Source organism: Stegodyphus dumicola, chromosome 4 (assembly GCF_044657685.1).
Source record: "Stegodyphus dumicola isolate Sdum_Otavi_A_Nest chromosome 4, ASM4465768v1".
Taxonomy (NCBI): domain Eukaryota; kingdom Metazoa; phylum Arthropoda; class Arachnida; order Araneae; family Eresidae; genus Stegodyphus; species Stegodyphus dumicola.
Genome location: NC_140771.1, coordinates 211685790 through 211704503, shown reverse-complemented (window position 1 = coordinate 211704503; position 18714 = coordinate 211685790). Strand labels below are relative to the sequence as shown.

The 18714-nt window shown below is 32.1% G+C and overlaps 2 protein-coding genes across 3 annotated transcripts in view; both read left to right on the top strand.

The window, feature by feature from the left end:
* Positions 1 to 5580, top strand: part of LOC118186808 (uncharacterized) — a 46603-nt gene extending 41023 nt beyond the window's left edge. For both annotated transcript variants that reach the window (XM_035356964.2, XM_035356978.2), the window contains one exon: positions 3033 to 5580. In XM_035356964.2, the coding sequence (XP_035212855.2) occupies positions 3036 to 5444 (2409 nt within the window). In that variant the 5' untranslated portion in view covers positions 3033 to 3035 and the 3' untranslated portion in view covers positions 5445 to 5580. The remainder of the gene's footprint in view (positions 1 to 3032) is intronic.
* Positions 1 to 18714, top strand: part of LOC118184138 (uncharacterized) — a 265451-nt gene that overhangs the window by 11163 nt on the left and 235574 nt on the right. The gene's annotated exons all lie outside the window — the stretch shown is intronic.

The following is an 18714-nucleotide window of genomic DNA, read 5'->3' as shown; positions in this document are numbered from 1 at the left end:
ATGCCTTCATTAGCTCATGTCTTTCATAGTACAGCATACTTAATGATCTGCATTATATTTGCCAGTAAATGATATACGATTCTCTGATGCTGAAGTTGAAAAGGTGTAATGAATACAAGATGATTTTTTCTTTTAACATTTTCTTATAATTTTAGTCATATCTTAATATGAATTTAAATTCTTTCTCTCTTCTTCCTGAGTTAATCAAATTTACGGAGTGACATTAAGATCTTGTCATAAAAAATATGCTTTTATACTTCCGAAATTTTCATAACCTCCTTGCTCGTGGAGAAAGTTGTCTTTCTGTTATCCCCGGACTAAGAAGATGACTGAAGTGTTTTTAAACTGATACTCCTCAGAGTCATATGTAGCTCGATCTATTGGCTGGAATGCCAGCATATTTCGTAAGGAGATAAACAACGACATAGAAACAAATTTCGAAAATGGAAACATGGGAATAAAATTAGTTCCAAAAGTTGCCAATAGGGGAAAATGTGGTGCATTTCTAGTTTGCACAGCTGAGAAGTAAACAAATTGATAACAAAAGAAAAAAATTCAGCACAGCACCCCTTCTACAACAAATGAATTGCCCCAAAGGTTTACAGAGATTTTATTTCAGTGCATAATTTATTCAATAAAATCGCTTTCACGGCGAGGTCATATACCTCTTATAATGTAGCCGCCCTTCTCGTGCGTCAACACATTGCATCCTGTACAGAGCATTCTTGACGGACACCAAACATGTCACCAGGAATATTCAGCACAGCCTGTGATATGTTGTCCTTTAAAGCTGTCACACTGTTGGACCTTGAAGTTCAAATAATCCCACAGAAAAAGTCACATAGGGTTAGATCTTGGAAACGAGGCAGGAACGGCGCTAGTCTTTTTGCTACCTCGGGCAAATTCTGCGACTCCGAAATTATGCCGCCCAGTTTTTTCCTAAACTGTAACCATTTTACTGGCCTTTTATTATACCGCTGGTGCGGCCGCAATAATTGCACTGACCCTGAAGTGAGGCGGTTATGTAAGTGGAAAAAAACGAGTTATGACTGTTTCTTCTGTAAAGTATGGCGAAGCATCTGCTATACCGATAGACCAACGCACAATTCTCCAGCCTGCGTAAAAGTTACCTGTTGCAGCAACTGTTTCTGCTGAAGTTGTGGCATATCAAAAGTAGTCAACATATTATATTTTTGCATAGTAACGGTACATGTGTGTGTGGTCCTGTTAGAATAATGTTCTTAAAAAAATTACGGTCTGCTTATGAAAGCTGCTGTAAAACCGTACCACTGACTGCTGGTGAATGCATTGGGATTTCCTAAACTACATGAATTGTTTAGATGCCCAAATTCGAGAACTGAGTATTAACAGTTCCATTTAGGTGAAAATGGGTCTCACATCCCTACAGAATTCTTCACGGCTAAACATCGGCTACATCCATTCTGGAGAGAAATGTCAGAGCAAATGCCACCTTTTTATCGTAATCCTTGTCAGCCATCATCCATTTATCATAATTCTTGCAAGCAGCTTATCTTGTACAAGTAGAATGAAAAACTTATTGAAAAACTTGCCATACCAGTTGAAACATTCAAATCCAATTATGCTTTTCCCCGGGCTCTGCTAATGCCAGCAATCGTCCCTTGGGTGCCGTCAACGATTGCAGTCGTGACATCAGTAATTGTCTGTTCTGACACCAGTTTCTGCCCTCTACCAAACCGAACTGTTAAGGATCTTATTTCTTCAATTTCTGAATCATACCATTCAGTGCATTAATTGATAGAGGGCCTTTAACTAGGTTTTTATGACTTTTAAGTTTACAAAAAATGGCAGTTATGTTTGTTTGATGAAGATAAAACCATTTCTCAAGTAATGCATGCTGAGGTAAAGTCAGACGGATGTTGAACCCTGCTAACATTCGGAATATCCTTTAGTGTTTTTCTGTTATCTTTATAGACTGAATTATTGACTTCACTATTGTTTACGTAACTGAGCATTTGTATTTTCAAATTTTACCTGCGTTTTATATAAATTTTCAGTTGTGTAGTCTAGAATAGCGCCACATTTTCCGTCTGCAGCAATTTTCAAATCCAATTCCCCTAGTCTTTTTCCCATGTCGTCATTAGTCGCCTCACCAATTTGACAGAATTCCAGCTGTTAGATCAAGCATACGTAGCAAGTGGAGAGGGGACCCTCTGCGTTAAATTCTCTTGTTAACAGTAAGGGAATACATTGAAAAAAAGTACTTTATTCTGACTATTTAGAAGAAACTACTCCTAGATATGTTATTTTTAACTTCTGTGCTCTAATACTTCGAAAGCATTTAAGAACTCTAAAGCCAAAGAGAATCTTTTGTCATTTTCATAGAACCCAGTTGAGTTTCGACTTGGTGGCCTGGTAAGAGTGTTAGAGGAACCCATTGGTTCACAAATGGTGCTAAATTTGACTTAAATTTTAGACAGATGTGAGGAATGGCTTATTCACAACCAGTGGGAAAATATTGCGAGTCCAGGTTAAAAAATAAATGTCAGTAGCTGCATAAAGTGGCATTATTGAAAGAGAAAAAAGTAGCAGTGTAACTAAAAACTTAGATTTTTTCAAGTTCTTAAAAGTGGATTTACAACATATGAGAAGTCAAGTGATGTAGTTGTTTTAAATGTTTTTTTTTTTTTTTATTAAGAAATAAGATTTTTAATTTTCCTAATTTTCGGACTTGTACACAGAATTAAGTGAATCTAATTGTAATTGATATCTCAAAGTGCCTGTGACAAAATGGTTTTTACAGACAATTTCAGGAGTTCAAGATAAAAAAAAAAAAAAAGTCATTTTAATTTAGGTTCTTACAAGCAAGCGTGAAAGTAAGAGGACTAATTTGCAGGTTGTCCAAGTATTAAACTTGCATATCTTCTGCCAGTTTAATAATAAATTCATTGTTCCACAATTCTGGCATTTCTGTTAATTGATTATTTAAATGATTAATGCTTGCAATTTTTTATCGAATTATTGCCTTATTTAATTTCTAAATTTGTTTCAAGGTAATGTCTGTGATAAAACGTGACATGACGTCTGATTTGGAAATAAAATGTTCAACTAATCTTCAGAAAGTGACGAGTGTGTCTCTTTACGACAATAATTCGGCAGTTTCCGAAGAGCTTGATTTTGAAGACTATAAGGACCAAAGTAATCAAAGCTTACTGAAATCTACAGCAGATAAAGTCGAAAAGGATCACAACTATGTAGAACAAAATTCGACAGCAATGGAAAGCAACAGTATTGGAAAAACGGACACTACGGATGTTATTTCCGTTATTGATGGCGAAATTTTGGATGACGGAGATTTTGATGATCACAATTCTACAGAACAAGATTTGAGAGCAAAGCAAATAAATATTACTGAAAAATTGGAAGCAGAAAGTGTTTTTGACGCTGATGGTGAAATATTGGATGACAGAGATTCAGATGAAAATAGTTCTATAAAGCGAGATTTGGAAACAATGGAGAATAGTAATATTAGAAAGAGTAATGTCTCGGATACTACTTCTGATGCTGACGGTGAATTTTTGGATGATAGAGAGATAAATGATATTGAAGAAGGAGAAATTAAAGAAAATTCACCTGATTCGCCTAGTAATTTTGTTTGTCGTTTTTTTCAAGAAGGAAGATGCAGATGGGGAACTCAGTGCCGTTTTATGCACGTTACTGATAAAGGTCTTTACAATATGTTTGATGAACCTTCTGATAAAAGCAGTCTAACTGTGCCTTCTAATAAAAGCTCCTTAGATCTCTATCCTCTGAATACAGGTGTCACCTGCAATACAGGTGTCTGTTTTTCGAATTTTTCTAAAGATGTACCGATTTGTGAAAGTGCATGGGATAAAGCTCTGTCTCAAGCTAAAGAAATTATTGAGAAATCAAAAAAGAGAAAAGAAGATAAGGATTTTGAAGAGAAGAAGTTGTATCTTAGTCCAGAGAAGAACAAAACACAAAACGGAAGTTCATACAGTAAAAAGCACTCTTCTCGTACATCAAATTTTAATTCTGAGCAAGAGAAAATAAATGTAGCACGGGCACAAAATAAAAGATATCGCAAAGAATTGTCAGTACAAGCTTATGGGTCTAAGTTTAAAAAACAAGAATATCGAAAGCCTTTTAACAAAAATGCAATCCGGAGGACTGATCATTTTACCTGGAGAGATCCTTGGAGGAGATCTAAATCTCCGAAATTTAGGAAATTTTCTGCGTCAAGATCACCATCACTTTCATCGTCGTCATCATCAGTATGTTCTTATTCCGTTACTTCATATAGTTCATCGCGTTGCACTGGATCTTCGTGCAGAAGTTACTCAAGAAGTCCTGTCAGGAGTAGGCGCAAAGAACTGTATCATAAAATAAAGAGAAGCAGGTCTCCCAGAAAGTATAGGGATAGACGATCTCTTTCGAAATCAAGGATGCTTTCGAGGTACAAATCTAGGTGGAGTTCCTCTTCTAAATCTTCGATTTGCAGTAAAAAAACTGATAACTCATCGAACAATCGTCATAGTTTCTCCGCTGCTCCTCAGAAAAAACGAAAAATTTCCCAAACACGTGCGCCAAGTGTGCAGAATAGTCCGAAAACTTGTTCTTTCTATGACTCTGATTCGGAAATTCATTCTCCCTCAAACTCGTGTCGTGCTGTATTTTCTGCGAGTGCATGTTATAGTAGTGATATGAGCATTTCACCTATTTCTAGCCACTCAATTAGTCCATTGAGACAAAACAAAAATTTTGAGAATAGACTAGAGAGATGTATTCGTGTGAATGATAAGAATCTGCAGCATAATGATAAGAATCTGCAACGTAATGATTTGATAATATCTGCAAATGATACATCCTTCAAAAACAAGATATCCAGTCATAATGAATCTAAACAGACAAAACTTTTAAAATTAAATGTTCAGTTGGATGTAAATACATTTTCGAGTCGGAAAGCTGCTGAATCTGAATATATGCCCAAGAAAATACCTGCAGTTTGTACGGAATGGATTCGAACAGTACGACGAGAAGTTGCCAAACCTACTGACAAAAAAACTTTATTGTTTAAGGAATCCTCCGAATCTTCTGTACCCAGGAAGGCGAAACCAATTGATATAGGAGGTGTAGAAACAGTAAAATATCAAACTCGTACTAGTAATAAAAGACCTTCTAATAATACAGCCAACGATGATATACCTTCGAATACCCTGCGACTATTAAACGAAGCATTTTCTAAAAGTATTTCTCAATTGAAATTCAGCAAAACTGTCCAGAAAACCAATGTAATTAAAAAACCAAATGAAAGTGAGAGAGAAATAAAAATATCACAGTTATCCACACAGTCTATTCGTAATCCAAAGAAGTCAAAGCGAGAGGAATTGTTGAGACAGTTAAAAGCTATTGAAGAAGCAATCGCAAGGAAAAAAGGACAATAAATTGATCACTCTAAACATAATTTTTGTTCATCTGTAGTAGCGAAGTATGGCTCCTCACACGTAAAATTTGTTAATAATCTTAAGTTTAAAATTCCAGACCATTATAAATGTTCGTGAATAAAGTTAATCAGTTCGAAAATTTTCTCTTTGTAAGTTATTTCGTTTCGTATTTTTATTTATTTTTTAAAATTTTCTTTTAAGAAATTTAAATAATTAAATTATATCTTCATTTATTTAATGCATTAAATTACAACTTCGAGTAGTGCTATAATCTCATTTCATTTATTCGCGAGTAATATTTCTGAAAATTTTATTTTTGTGCATGTTTTTTGGTGTTATTGGAAATAATTTGTTTTTATTACAGTAGACGACGCTTAATGTGATCGCAGTTGATATTATTCGGATATTGTCACTGAATTCCCGAAGTCCCTCTTGTTTGGATACGAAAACATAGAAAATACTTCGCTTATTATAATTACAATTTGGTTAATATGATAAAATATTATAAAATAATTTTTTTTTTTTTTTTAACTGAAGTAATGTTGGCAAATAAGATCAAAATATAAATTGCAAAGTGGCAAAGAAATATAGCCAGGTAAGAGATTAAGTCGTTAGATAGCTTGGTTTCGAATTTTATTAATCATTTTAAGCTCCCCCCCCCCAAAAAAAGCCTTAGTTTGACATAGATTTTGACGGCAGTTTCTCACAGGTCCCTCCTCTTCAGGGGAAAAAAAAAAAAAAAAAAAAAAAAAAAAAATTCTGCAAAAAATTTTTTTTTCCTCGTGGGGAAAAATCCATGAAAACGGTCTACCGAGATCTTTCTTTAAACCTAATTTTTAATTTTACATTACCATGTTCTCTTTCAGTGAGGGATGCCCTCTACGCATTTAGTTTAGGAGTTTAGCATCGATCAAATAATTTCCAAAAATGATAAGAACAATTCATTAGCGAACTTTAACATTAAAGAGTATGTGAACGGTTTATAAACTAATTTTTATCTTTTCCAAATTAAAATGCTGTGAAAGTGCTTGTTTACATGTGTCTGGTTATATTTATAGTAAATTAAATTCCATTGCTATTTTGGAGGGCATATGTTTCTTCGTCGTTTAATGTTACCATTCGGTTAATGTTATCAGAATAGTCGTAGACAAATGTGATCACATTAAGCTGCACCTACTGTATGAAAATTCACGAAATTTTGCCAAGGTTCGCTTTTAATTTGTATGTATATTAGGCGCTTAAAATAGTTACACTAAAGAAAAAATATGTAATGGTTTTAATGTGCCTGGCTGGTAATAATAGTAATAGAAAAGAAGAATTATGTTTATTGTTTTTAAATATCTTAGCTTGCTAAAAAAGTACTCATTAAATTTGAAAGAAAATTAAATATCTTTGGCGTATGGCAATTTATTTGCACAGAAAACAGAAATATTTTATTTCGGGCTGTGGCAGTACACTTTTTTTAAAACGCCGAGTTATCTGGTTAAATTTGAAACATTACGTTTAGCCAAGTGGCAGCACATTTCTTTTTAATCGCTAAGGTTCATGGTTAAATTTGAAGCGCAAATAAGATGATGTTCTGAGCTTCATACTTTATGCCTCTTTCTTTCGAAACCTTTACACATCATCTGACTTCAAAGCAGATTTGGACTCGTATGTGAACAGGACATTGTGCCAAACCGAGACAGTCTAATCGAGATGTTAGCGACACCACTTTAATTTTGCTTTAGTGGAACAAAAGCACTTGGTACTCGGGAGTACAATCTCTTTATGTAAAGCCTTCAGCGTACAGTATTGGCAGATATTGCCTTAACCAGGTGACGTTGCAACCATGGATATAACTGTTGTGGAGGTCGCTCGTTGATTCCGCTTCGCTACTTAATCAATATATAGTACTCGCCTTTTATTAAACTTACTGGTTAATAAAATCAGGCATTGAATTGCGTTCAGATATCTAAGAACCAAAACAAATGCATACTAACTAGTCTGTGGAAAAATCTCCGCTTACTAAACTTATCACCGCTGCTTATAAAATTCAGATTGTCAAAAGACTGCTTCTTCAACGCGAGAATATCTTACTTGAGTCCACCAAAACTTTGTAGTTCGTCAATTTAACTTATTTTGGACTGTGGCTTATTTACCATGTTTTTGGTTCTACAATAAAACGAAGTTGACCGAAATTTTCTACCCTCTCTGAGACACTATTTTAGAGCTCTTTCTCCACACTAAAGCTCAAAGAGGCAGAATTGCTGTTTTGGTTTTGCGTCTGTCCTTGCTTGTGTTGTGCTTGAATAAAGTGTTTCATATTTTCGGAATGATTTGTCTTCTTGGATTTTCAAAGCATCCTGCATCGGGTAGATGCGAACTCGACTTTGATATTATGAATCAAATTAAGGCCTTTCGTTCTCAACAAGTTGCCTTGTCTTTTTAGGTTAACATAAGCAAGCCTCTAGAGGCACTGTGAGTGAGCGTTTCTTCGCGAATATCAGCTGACAGGAGATGGAAGTGCAACTACTGTATCCCATGTTTAAGATTTCCAAATTCAAAATCTACCCTTTGGAATAAACACATTATTTTCGCAAGGAGATCTTAAAAAAAATCATGAAATGCGTCCTAACATAATCCATACATTAAAGACTTTGGATGGAATGAGAGCAATAAGTATAGGCTGTAAGAAAAAGTAAAGAAAGCATTGGTAGTTCTGATAATCATGAAGGGCCAAATTGGGTGGGGGGTGGCGTAGCTAACGAAGTGGAAAATTTCTGCTGACAAGAAACGGGAGGTTTGAAACTGTATAAATTACTAGAAGAAGCATTTTTTTTAAATCTGGTTTCTTTAAACTGTAGCATTTTGAAAATCCTTAAACGAAAAGATTTAAGGAAACGAATTTTGAAAATGCTTAAACGAAACGAAAAACCTTGTCCGGGTCTTCTTTCTTAAAGCTGTTTCAACAAATTGCAAACGACATTGAGCTCTGTAGGACTGCAGGCACCTGCTGCCTACCTATAATTCTCCATCTCATTCCGCCATCCATACGTTCGTGGCTACTTATTATACCTGATACCTTAAAATGTACTCAACTCTAGAGAGAATCAATGTCATGAAGGAATACGAGGACAAAAATCGCTGAAATCCTCTCCTTGCGCTTATATCGCCTTCACAATCGCAGCTCCGCAGACGCTAACGTATACGCTTACGTATTCAACTCTCAATATTTGCATAAATCTTCAACGGCATAATTAGTACCACTGGTTTAATACTTTTCGTAAAAATAGACATAATTTACAAATTCTCTTAATTTTGCATACGAGCGTATTTTTCTCCCATATTCCTATTAATTAACAAGGTGTTTTTCTCTATGGTCAGTAAGTGGCATCAGTATACGATTTACAGCATTTCTATTTCATCTGATACACTCTGATTACTTAATTGTTATGCTGTGCGTATACGCTAAAACTTTGATTACATGAACTTCAGTAAGTCGAAATTTTTTGTATAATTGTTTTCAGAACTAGAATTTCGAAGATAATAAAGTGAATATCGAAACTGGTACTAATTCAAAATCGAATTTTCAATATTTATTATTTGAGAGGTACGTTCCTTTAGTTTTGGCGCATTGAAACTTGATTCAATGTGAATTTATTCTTCATTTTTTACCATGAAAACGAAAATTATATGTACGATATACCTTTTATGTAGCGCGTAATTTCAAATTACGTATTTAACTAAATAAACTAAGCTTTAAGAGTTTGACAGATTTAGTCGTCATGTCCCATCTTTTAAAAAAAAAACTGATGTGTACATCACATGACTTCCTTGTACGGAATATTAAATTATACACATTTTTTATTGCTTTCATTTAAACTCATTTGATTGAATTAAATCTACGTCGTCGAGAGCGCATAAACCACAATAGAATAAATGCACTCTTTAAAATTCACTATATTTGTTTAACATAGCGACACTCTGGCGCTAGGTTCACTTAACAGCGTTATATTTCGTTCATATTATAACTCAGAATTCACAAAATTTATATCATTCGAAGAATTATCTAATCATTGCCACATGTTCTATTCAAATACTATAATAAATCTAAAACGATGTATAAAAGAAATTAAGAAAACAAAACAAAAAAGAAACAGTTTTTTACAGACGATTTACTATTTCTCATTCAATTAATTCAGATCTCACTTCCAAGGCAAAAATACATAAAAACTCAAAATATCTATATTAAAAATTAAATCTTTAACACTTATTTCCACGAATAAATTCCAGACTGGATTAAACATGATTTAATTCGCAGTAATAAAAGAAGGCGTTATCTTTGTTGTTGTGAAGCTTAGTCTCTCTAGATTGGCAACAAATCTACTATTCTGCTGTTTAAAAGGTAAATAAACATGGCTGTTATCGAAAAAAAAAAAAAAAGGCTTAACCTCACTTAAACAAATTTTAAATTGTTGATAACTCTTAAAAATATTGCATGCAGATTTACTAAAGGTATAAAAACATTCACCGGAAGATAAGAACATCATAATTCAATTATTTTTAAAGCAAAAAATGCACAATTTACAAGCATATAAGACTAAAGACACTGAGATCACTGAGCCGGGTAACAAAGCGGATATATATATAAATAATATTTATATACGTTTAGTGCGGCCGATTGCAACCAAAATACGAGGTGCACATCTACATGTTATAGCAGTCGTATATACAAAGTCGTCAAAGTTCTGAGGCTACTTGTATTTGAGTTACGCCAAGAAAAATTCTCTTCAGAATTCATTTTAAAGCAGTTTTATAATTTTTTTTTTTTTTTGGAGGAAAAGAGTCTTTTATTCTGCCCTTACGTTCAGATGTCATGCAAAAACAACATCGTTAAATTGCATTCGATAGCGGTCAAAATGGATATTTTCGTTGAAATATGCTGCCTGAAAATTTTCGCGATTACAATACTTCCTTTTTACTTCGTACAAGGAAGTAAAAATGTATGAAATACTAATTTTATATCAACATTCTTATAAAGTATGTTTCTGAGAGCTAATTGTTCCTCATTTTACTACAGATATATTCTAAAAAAAATCTGATGTGTACACCTCATAATTTCATTGTACGGAATATTACATTAAACGCATTTTTTCTTGCATTTTATTTAAACTTATTGGATTGAATTAAATTTACTTCGTTGATAGCGCATAAACCACAATAGAATAAATGCACTCTTTAAAATTCGCTATATTTGTTTACTATAGCGACATTCTGGCGCTAGTTTCATTTAACAGCGTTGGCCCACCACCACAGTTTTTCACAGACGATAGAGTATTTCTCACTCAATTAATTCAGTTCTAACTTCGCGAGGAGGCAAAAATGCATAAAAATTAAAAATATCTATATTAAAAATTACGAAGTAAATCTTTAACACTTAATTCCTCGAATTAATTCCAAAATAATTCACAATAATAAAAGAAGGCTTTTTCTTTGTTGTTGCGAAGCTTAGTTTCTCTAGATATTCAACAAATCCCTTATTCTGCCAAGTTTCAAATGTAAATAAACATGGCCGTTATCGCAAAAAAAAAAAATTAGGCTTATCCGCACTTAAACAAATTTTAAATTGTTGATAACTCTTAAAAATATTGCATGCAGATTTACTAAAGGCATAAAAACCTTAACCGGAAGATAAGAACAACATAATTCAATTATTTTTAAAGCAAAAAATGCACAATTTTCAAACATGTAAGAGTAAAGAAACTGAGATTACTGAGCCGTGTAACAGAGTGGATATATATATAAATATATTTATATACGTTTGGTGCGGCCGATTGCAACCAAAATACGAGGTGCACATCAAAATGTTATAGCAGTCCCTATATACAAAATTTCAACGTTCTGAGGCTACTCGTTTTTGAGTTATGCGAGATATGTACGTACGTACAGACGCCACGAAAAATTCTCTTCAGAATTCATTGTAAAGCAGTTCTATAATTTTTTTTGGGGGGGGAGGGAAAGAGTCTTTTATGTTGTCCTTACGTACAGATGTCACGCAAAAACATCGTTAAATTGTATTCGATAGTGGTCAAAATTGATATTTTCGTTGAAATATTCTGCCTGAAACTTTTCGCGATTACAATACTTCCTTTTTTACTTCGTACAAGGAAGTAAGAAGGTACGCTCTTTAATATGGAAATTACTTGTCTTAAGAATTAAAAACATTTTGTCATTTTAGATTGTTTGCACTCGATTTTAAGATTAGATCAGTAAGTGAGGTAAAATAAGTGCTAGATTCTATTGACCAGAAAAGTTTGGGAGACGCATTTATTTCTCTATCATTTGTAAATATGTTTTTAATACACTGTAAAAAAAAAACCTGTAAGGTTACTAAGAAAACTCATGGAAACTGGGATGCCATGGGTTATTTGAGTAACAGAAACAGGTGTTTTCCTTGTAACATTACAAGAGTTTTGCCTGTAATGGTTACAGATCTTTTTCTTGTAATATCACAGCATACAGTTATGTAAGTAGAACGTATTTTTCTCACGTAAATTCCCAAGCGATATATCTGCAAGTGAAGCATAATAGTTTGGCTTTTTAAATTAGTCAATTTGACCTCAGAATAGCATTAATTTAAAAGATGCGCTTTCAACAGCAATGTTCTTTTTTCAAAAAGTAACATTAGTCTGTTGCAGAGTATTTTTGTTTTCTGAAGAGAAACTTATGGCTGATATTATTGAAAGGCCTTTCATATTATGATTTTGATTAATTTAAAAGTTCAAATTGATATGCTACTCCTTATATTTGCCCTGTAAAATAGCTGAAAAAAAAATAGTATGTTTTATTTGCATGTTTTAGTGTCAGTTAATAAGATATGTTCTAGAACTTTCTTTTTAGTAATTTTAGCTAAAATAGACACATGTTGCTTTAGATTTAACTTATATGAGTAAACGTGTTGCATGTTGATATGATCATATTATTACAGTAAAAGACATTTTGTGAAATATTTCTATGAAGAACTCAGAACAGCTGTTGTTCATATTTCAAAAATATATTCTCTCCTTCTAAAAAATGACATTTTCAGTAAATTAAAGAATTCAACATAGCAATGAACTTCATTTTGTTACTACAATGAATTCAAATTTTGTTCATACGCTTGAATTACAACGTCTAACTAATTTTTTTATTCTTATCTGCACTCAGTGTTTGTCAACAGTCTGCTATTGTTTGAAATAATGCATAACTTTTTTACTTACCTTCAAATAATTTCCTTTGAATTAACAGATAGAAATCTTTCATTAAAAACCTAATGTCATGCTTTTTGAATAAGCATAAAACTTTGCCCACTGACCTTAATTTTTAACGCCTTGTTTCCCTTAAAATTCTTAATACAATTATGCCTTTAAGAAATTTATTTCTAAAATAAATACTTCAGTTTAGCTTAAAATTTAATGCATTTTAATTTTACCTATAATTTTTACAAACATAATATGTAATAAATCTAAGCTTAATATTTACCATTTTTACCATTTCGAAAGTGATACTAAAAAGTATTCCTAGTTATTATAAATTTCGAGATTCACATACAAAATTGTGAAATAAACATGTGACAACAGAAAACAAACTTTATGCTCTCTCTCTATATTACAGCATGTTAATTAAGAAGTTTATTGAATTTATAATTTTATTGTGAAACACTATGAAGCAAATGATATGCTAATTAAAATACAGAAGTAAAAATAATTTATTACTTAATTCATAAACTTTACATAAAACCTGAAAAAAAGAATTAATTAAAAAATAACATAATATAATTTAATAAGCATTTCATAAAAATTCGTTTCGACTGCTTGGAAAAAATGAATGGTTTTTCTCCTCTTTGTAAACCATGTCTCCTAAATAAAGAAAAAAACATTTCTTTTAAAATCATAATCATACTCTTAAAAAGCTTATAAAAATTATTTTAATCGATGTTTTAAACATGTGCTTATATAACACTTTTAATCATATTTCTTTATAATATCTTAATTAATTAAGAACAGCTTAAATTCTTTAAAAAATTGGATTACAGTGAAGCTTCTCATTACAACAAGCTACCTCAGTCAATCACTTTTTAAATTTAACCAGCATTCCTCATAAAATAACTAATTAGTAAACTTCTAGGATGTCCACTATCATTTAAAGATCAAAATTTTCAGGAATCACGTATAGCTAGCTTAGAGAAGGTTCATTGTACAAAAACAGCCAATATTCAAATATTTTCATAAATGAAGCCGCCATAGTTATTAAATATAATATACAGTATACTTATATTCAGAATTCAGAACTTTTAAATTTCTCGAACTGTTTTAGCATTCGAAAAATATTATATTTATTACCTTAAATTTCTAAAACAATATTACATATTCGTCCAAAGAAATCACTGGGACTCGGACAACATTTTCCCCCTAGCTTTCTTTTAGCAAAGGATTCTGAATATGTTTTAAAGATTTAGGTAATGTTTGTCTTCCTTAAGGCGGTCACAAAACAAGTTACCCTAAATGTTTTGTCCGCATAATGGTCATTTTCATCTTACTAACTGATTTGCTAGTGGATTTTGGGTGCATGGCCTATCATTGATGAAACAATAATAGTGAACAGCTTCAAGAAAATGGGGATATCTAATGCTCTTGATGCCCTATTCCCACTTATTTTTACTAATTTTATCTTCCGAAAATTAAGAGGGAAAAATTAAATGAATAATTTAATTTCCAAAGGACACAGTACAACATACAGATACAGAATTGTTTTAAATTCCAATAAACAATAATAATTCATTTTTAAGAAAACTTATTTTATGATTTATATATTATATTACATGAATAAGAGAAACATTTGTCAAGAAATGTATTAAACTTGTATTAGCAGATTCATGCTATCCTAGTAACAAGACTATCATACTTCAAAACTGTATTAAAACTGGGCAAAATAAAATCAACATAAATTCTACATTAAATGTTTAAAAACTTATAAGTATGCAATGGTAGTTATATATACAATATAATATATGTTGTCATTTATAAAATATTAATGAAATGATATTTTTGGAAATAATGCACAAAATTTTAGTTTTGTTTTATAATTAGTTTAACGAATTGTTAGAAAAATATTTTAGGTCATTTCCATTTTTCCCCTGTTGATATTGGTATATTAAAATATATGGAATAATTAAGTTGCATCTAGTTAGTAAAACAAAACATTACGAAAAGTATGATACGGCATATTTTTAATCAATATAATTACTTCATTTTGGAGTTATAATATTTTCGCAAGAAATTAATACCACTGAAAAAAATATTATTACACTAAAGGAATAAACGAGATTCTCGACCGCGTTGTTCAAGTTTTTGTAATTTTACTTCATAACACACTCGTACATAAACATATTAGACTGAATTATAAACCAGGTATAACTAATTAGATAATCCTAGAAAAAGAATAAACTAAACCTAGTAAGCAAAAAAATATATACATTACATTCAGAATTCTAAATGTTTATATAAACGTTTCTCGCAAGGCCTGCCGGGAAAAAGATGTTAAACGATTGGAAAAGAACGCTAAAATGATTAGTTTTGTTTTCAACAACCACATTACCATTTCAATTATATACCACAAACAGTGATTAAATTTTGGAATAATTAGTTTTAAATAATAATACGGGCAATTTAAGGCGTAATTTATCGGATGCACAATGACAAAATACTACTATTAGATCTGCATTTGGAATAAATATTTTGCACTCTTTCAACTCATTAGACATTACGAACACTGATATTAATTAAACGCAAAGCTTAAACGTTTAAATACTTACTCACTACATATAACAGTGCAAAGTGCATGAGAGTAATCTGCATAAAATGAACAAAAAATATTTCAAGTAGTAATTGTAAACATTTTCTTACTTACCTGCGCTATACAACCAACATGCACTCAGCCATGTTTTTTTCTGCAACTAGCTTTCAAACACTTTTCTCCTGATTGGCTAATTTCCAGTCAGTCACGTGATTCTTCCGCGCGGCTACTGAAACATTATCTGTAATGTTACAAGCAAATCAGCTGTTACCGCTACAGTTTGCTTTCAACCTGTTACCATTACAGGAAATTCTTCTGTAACTTTTTGATTTCTGTAACTTTACAAAACTTTTGTCTGTAAAGAGCGAACTTTTTTTTTACCGTGTACAACTATTTGTTCTCTATCTTTACTTTAAATATCATTTGCAAATAAATGTCTAGAAACAAAAAGTAGTCTCCCGAAAAGATACAACTGAAATTTTAAGCGAATTTGACAAGAATACAAAATTTATGGAAATATAAATATCGAAAATAACTGAATATTCTTTTATCAACATTGAATGGAAATATTTCTGAAAGAAGGAAATTAGAAGAAAGAATTACAGTTTGCGGAAAATCTAAGACAAAATATCTGGACATTCAAAACCATGCTTTATATAACATTGCATTTAAACATTATACATATATGCCTGTAATGTATGCATGTAACATATAGCATATAAACATTGCACTTAATTTTTCACTTAGTGCAATGTGTCAAATATTCCAGCCAATCGCAAAGGACAGCCAATTGTTAACGCAAAAGACACAAGAAATATCGCGGGTGAATGCGAAGAGCTACTATTTTTTCACTGAAGGGTTGTATAAATTTAAATTACATTGTAGCGTGTTATATCATGTCAAACGCAGAATCCAGTCTCTCAGCGATTAACAAATTTATCCAAAGAAGTGTATAGAAATCAGCTAAAAGCGTTTTCAAATGTTGATGAAACCAGCCTTTTCTTTCATCTCCTGAAATTAAAATGTCTATAGCCTCTGAAGATCTTCAGTATCATGGTCGGAATCGCTTCATTATTTTGTGCCTAGATGCTGATGAAGCGAAAGGATGAAATTCTTATGATCAGATCTTGTTCGTAGCGAACTGAGGAAACATGGACAATATTTAATGAATTGAAGGCTAATAAAATGTACTGATGTGTAAAGCAATATATGCGTCTCCTTCCTAAATTAAAACTTCGATTATACATCACTTTCATCTATATATTATTAGAAAAATTAGAAAAATGTCCCATTGAAAGACGTATTAACTGTGCTTAATTGTATTTCTTCTTTTAATAACATGCAATTTTCAAATTCATCATGGCGTATTGAATCACAAAGTATTCTTCCAGGGGGAGAGGGAAAAATGCAATTTAAATAAATAAAATAAAATTTTTAAAAAATTTATATTAATTAAATAAAAGAAAATCTGAAAAGTTTCATATATTAAATTACGTCCAAAGGGGCGTTTTTTAAACATTTTCTCTGTTACCTTTATTTATTAAATATCATGTTCTTCACACTTAAACCATAAAATTCAGTTCAAGAGCAATATCGCAAAAAAATTATTTTTAATTAGGCATATCTTTAAAACTTCCGATACACACTATCACGCGCTGGAGATAAAAATGTTTTTTCTGTACAGCGTTGCCATTGCTTACTTTGAAATCCTTGAGTTTGTGATAAAAAATTCGTTAAGTTTTACAAAATATGAAATCGATAATAAAACAAATTCTAAATTTCAAATATAGGCTTCGAGATGCCCATATTCGCAGTAGGATTACGTCATTCAAAATTCGATGGCTCTATGTAACGTTGTTTTATCACAATGCTAGAAACATACATACATTTATGCAGATTTTTCATTATTTAATGTCTTCAAATATAATGCAGGACTCTAAAATTTCGTGGCAACAGTTTGAAAAGTGAAACGGACATTTATATTGAACCAACGCAAAATCGCAAAGCGAAAACAATAGTCCTTCAGGGACAAAGCCCCTTTGGACTAAAAATTCAATTATATTCCGTTGATTTTATGCTTAAGTCGGAAAGGCTGACTAAAATTCATTCCTGGATGCAGATTCAAATCCCATGTTAGAGCTAGGTTGTTTGCAAGTGTCCCTTTTTTTTTTTTTTTTTTTTTTCTCCAAATTTTCAATCTATTCGTTACGGTGCATCTTAGGCATCGATTAGCTGGATAAGGGAACGATGGGTTTGGGCACTGCGGATAAATGTTTGAAAAGCAGTCATAACAGCCATTTGGTAATGGTGAAGCATTTACTTCAGGAAGGTTCACAATCAGGTTTTCAGTATTTCTATTAAGGTTAGAATAAATTGCGCCCAGATTAATGTTGGTGTAAAATAAACCTTCGTGTAGTTAGGAACGTTGACGAATTTTACAAAACATTACCATGCCTATTCCGACCCTAAGAGATTGGATCAGGCCTGAGTTATTCAGAACCCAGAACAGAAGTTAAAAAATAGTAAATATACAATGTGTACAAAATTTAGACTAAAATATTTATTTTAAAAAATATAATTCAATCATGCAAATTTAAGCAATTAATATGAACTTCTAAGGATATTATGTAGTATGTATATGTAAGAAGAAGAAGCGATTTCCCTCCCCCCTGGCTCATGCAGAATGAAATGTAAGTTTCTAAAATGCGCCAAGCTAAATTCTTGAACTACTGCTTAAATTTTTCATTAGTATTTATAAAATTCAGTATTTAGTCATAATTTAAATTATAGAATCATAATGTGGGAAAAAAACCTACATGTAATTTCAGAAAAAATCCGATTTAATGTCCACATATGTATGTTAGAGCAATGCCATATATGCATTTTATATATATATATCTTAAGTCCCATTAGTCCAAAAGGGGCTATTAGTCCCGAAATGGGATTTTACGTCGGTTCACTATAAACGGCGAATCACTTTTCAAATTATAGCCATCAACTATTATCGCCCAGTATTATTTTTGAAGAAATTGAATAATGAAGAGTATGCATGTGTATGTATGTTCCTCGCATTGTGAAAAAACGACGGTACCTAGAACCAGCAAATTTTGAATAACGTAGTCCTCCACCTGAACATGTGCATGAGCACATAGAAGCCCGAATGTAAAATTTGTTTTATTTAGTTATTTCATACTTTGTAAAACTTTAATGAATTTTTGATTAACAAACTCTAGGATTTGAAAGTGAGGAGTAGCAAAAGTGTTTTTTTACTTATTACCGCTCCAGGCACTATGCGGAATGGGAAGGATGCCCCTTGGAGGTATTTTTAGGGTAAACTGTCTCGTATTAACTTTACACATGGGAAAAACCCCGAAAATGCCCATGCAGCCAGCCCGTTGCACGGGACTCGGACCGAACAACCAGTGTTCAGCGTCTTTTACTGCTCAGCCGCTAG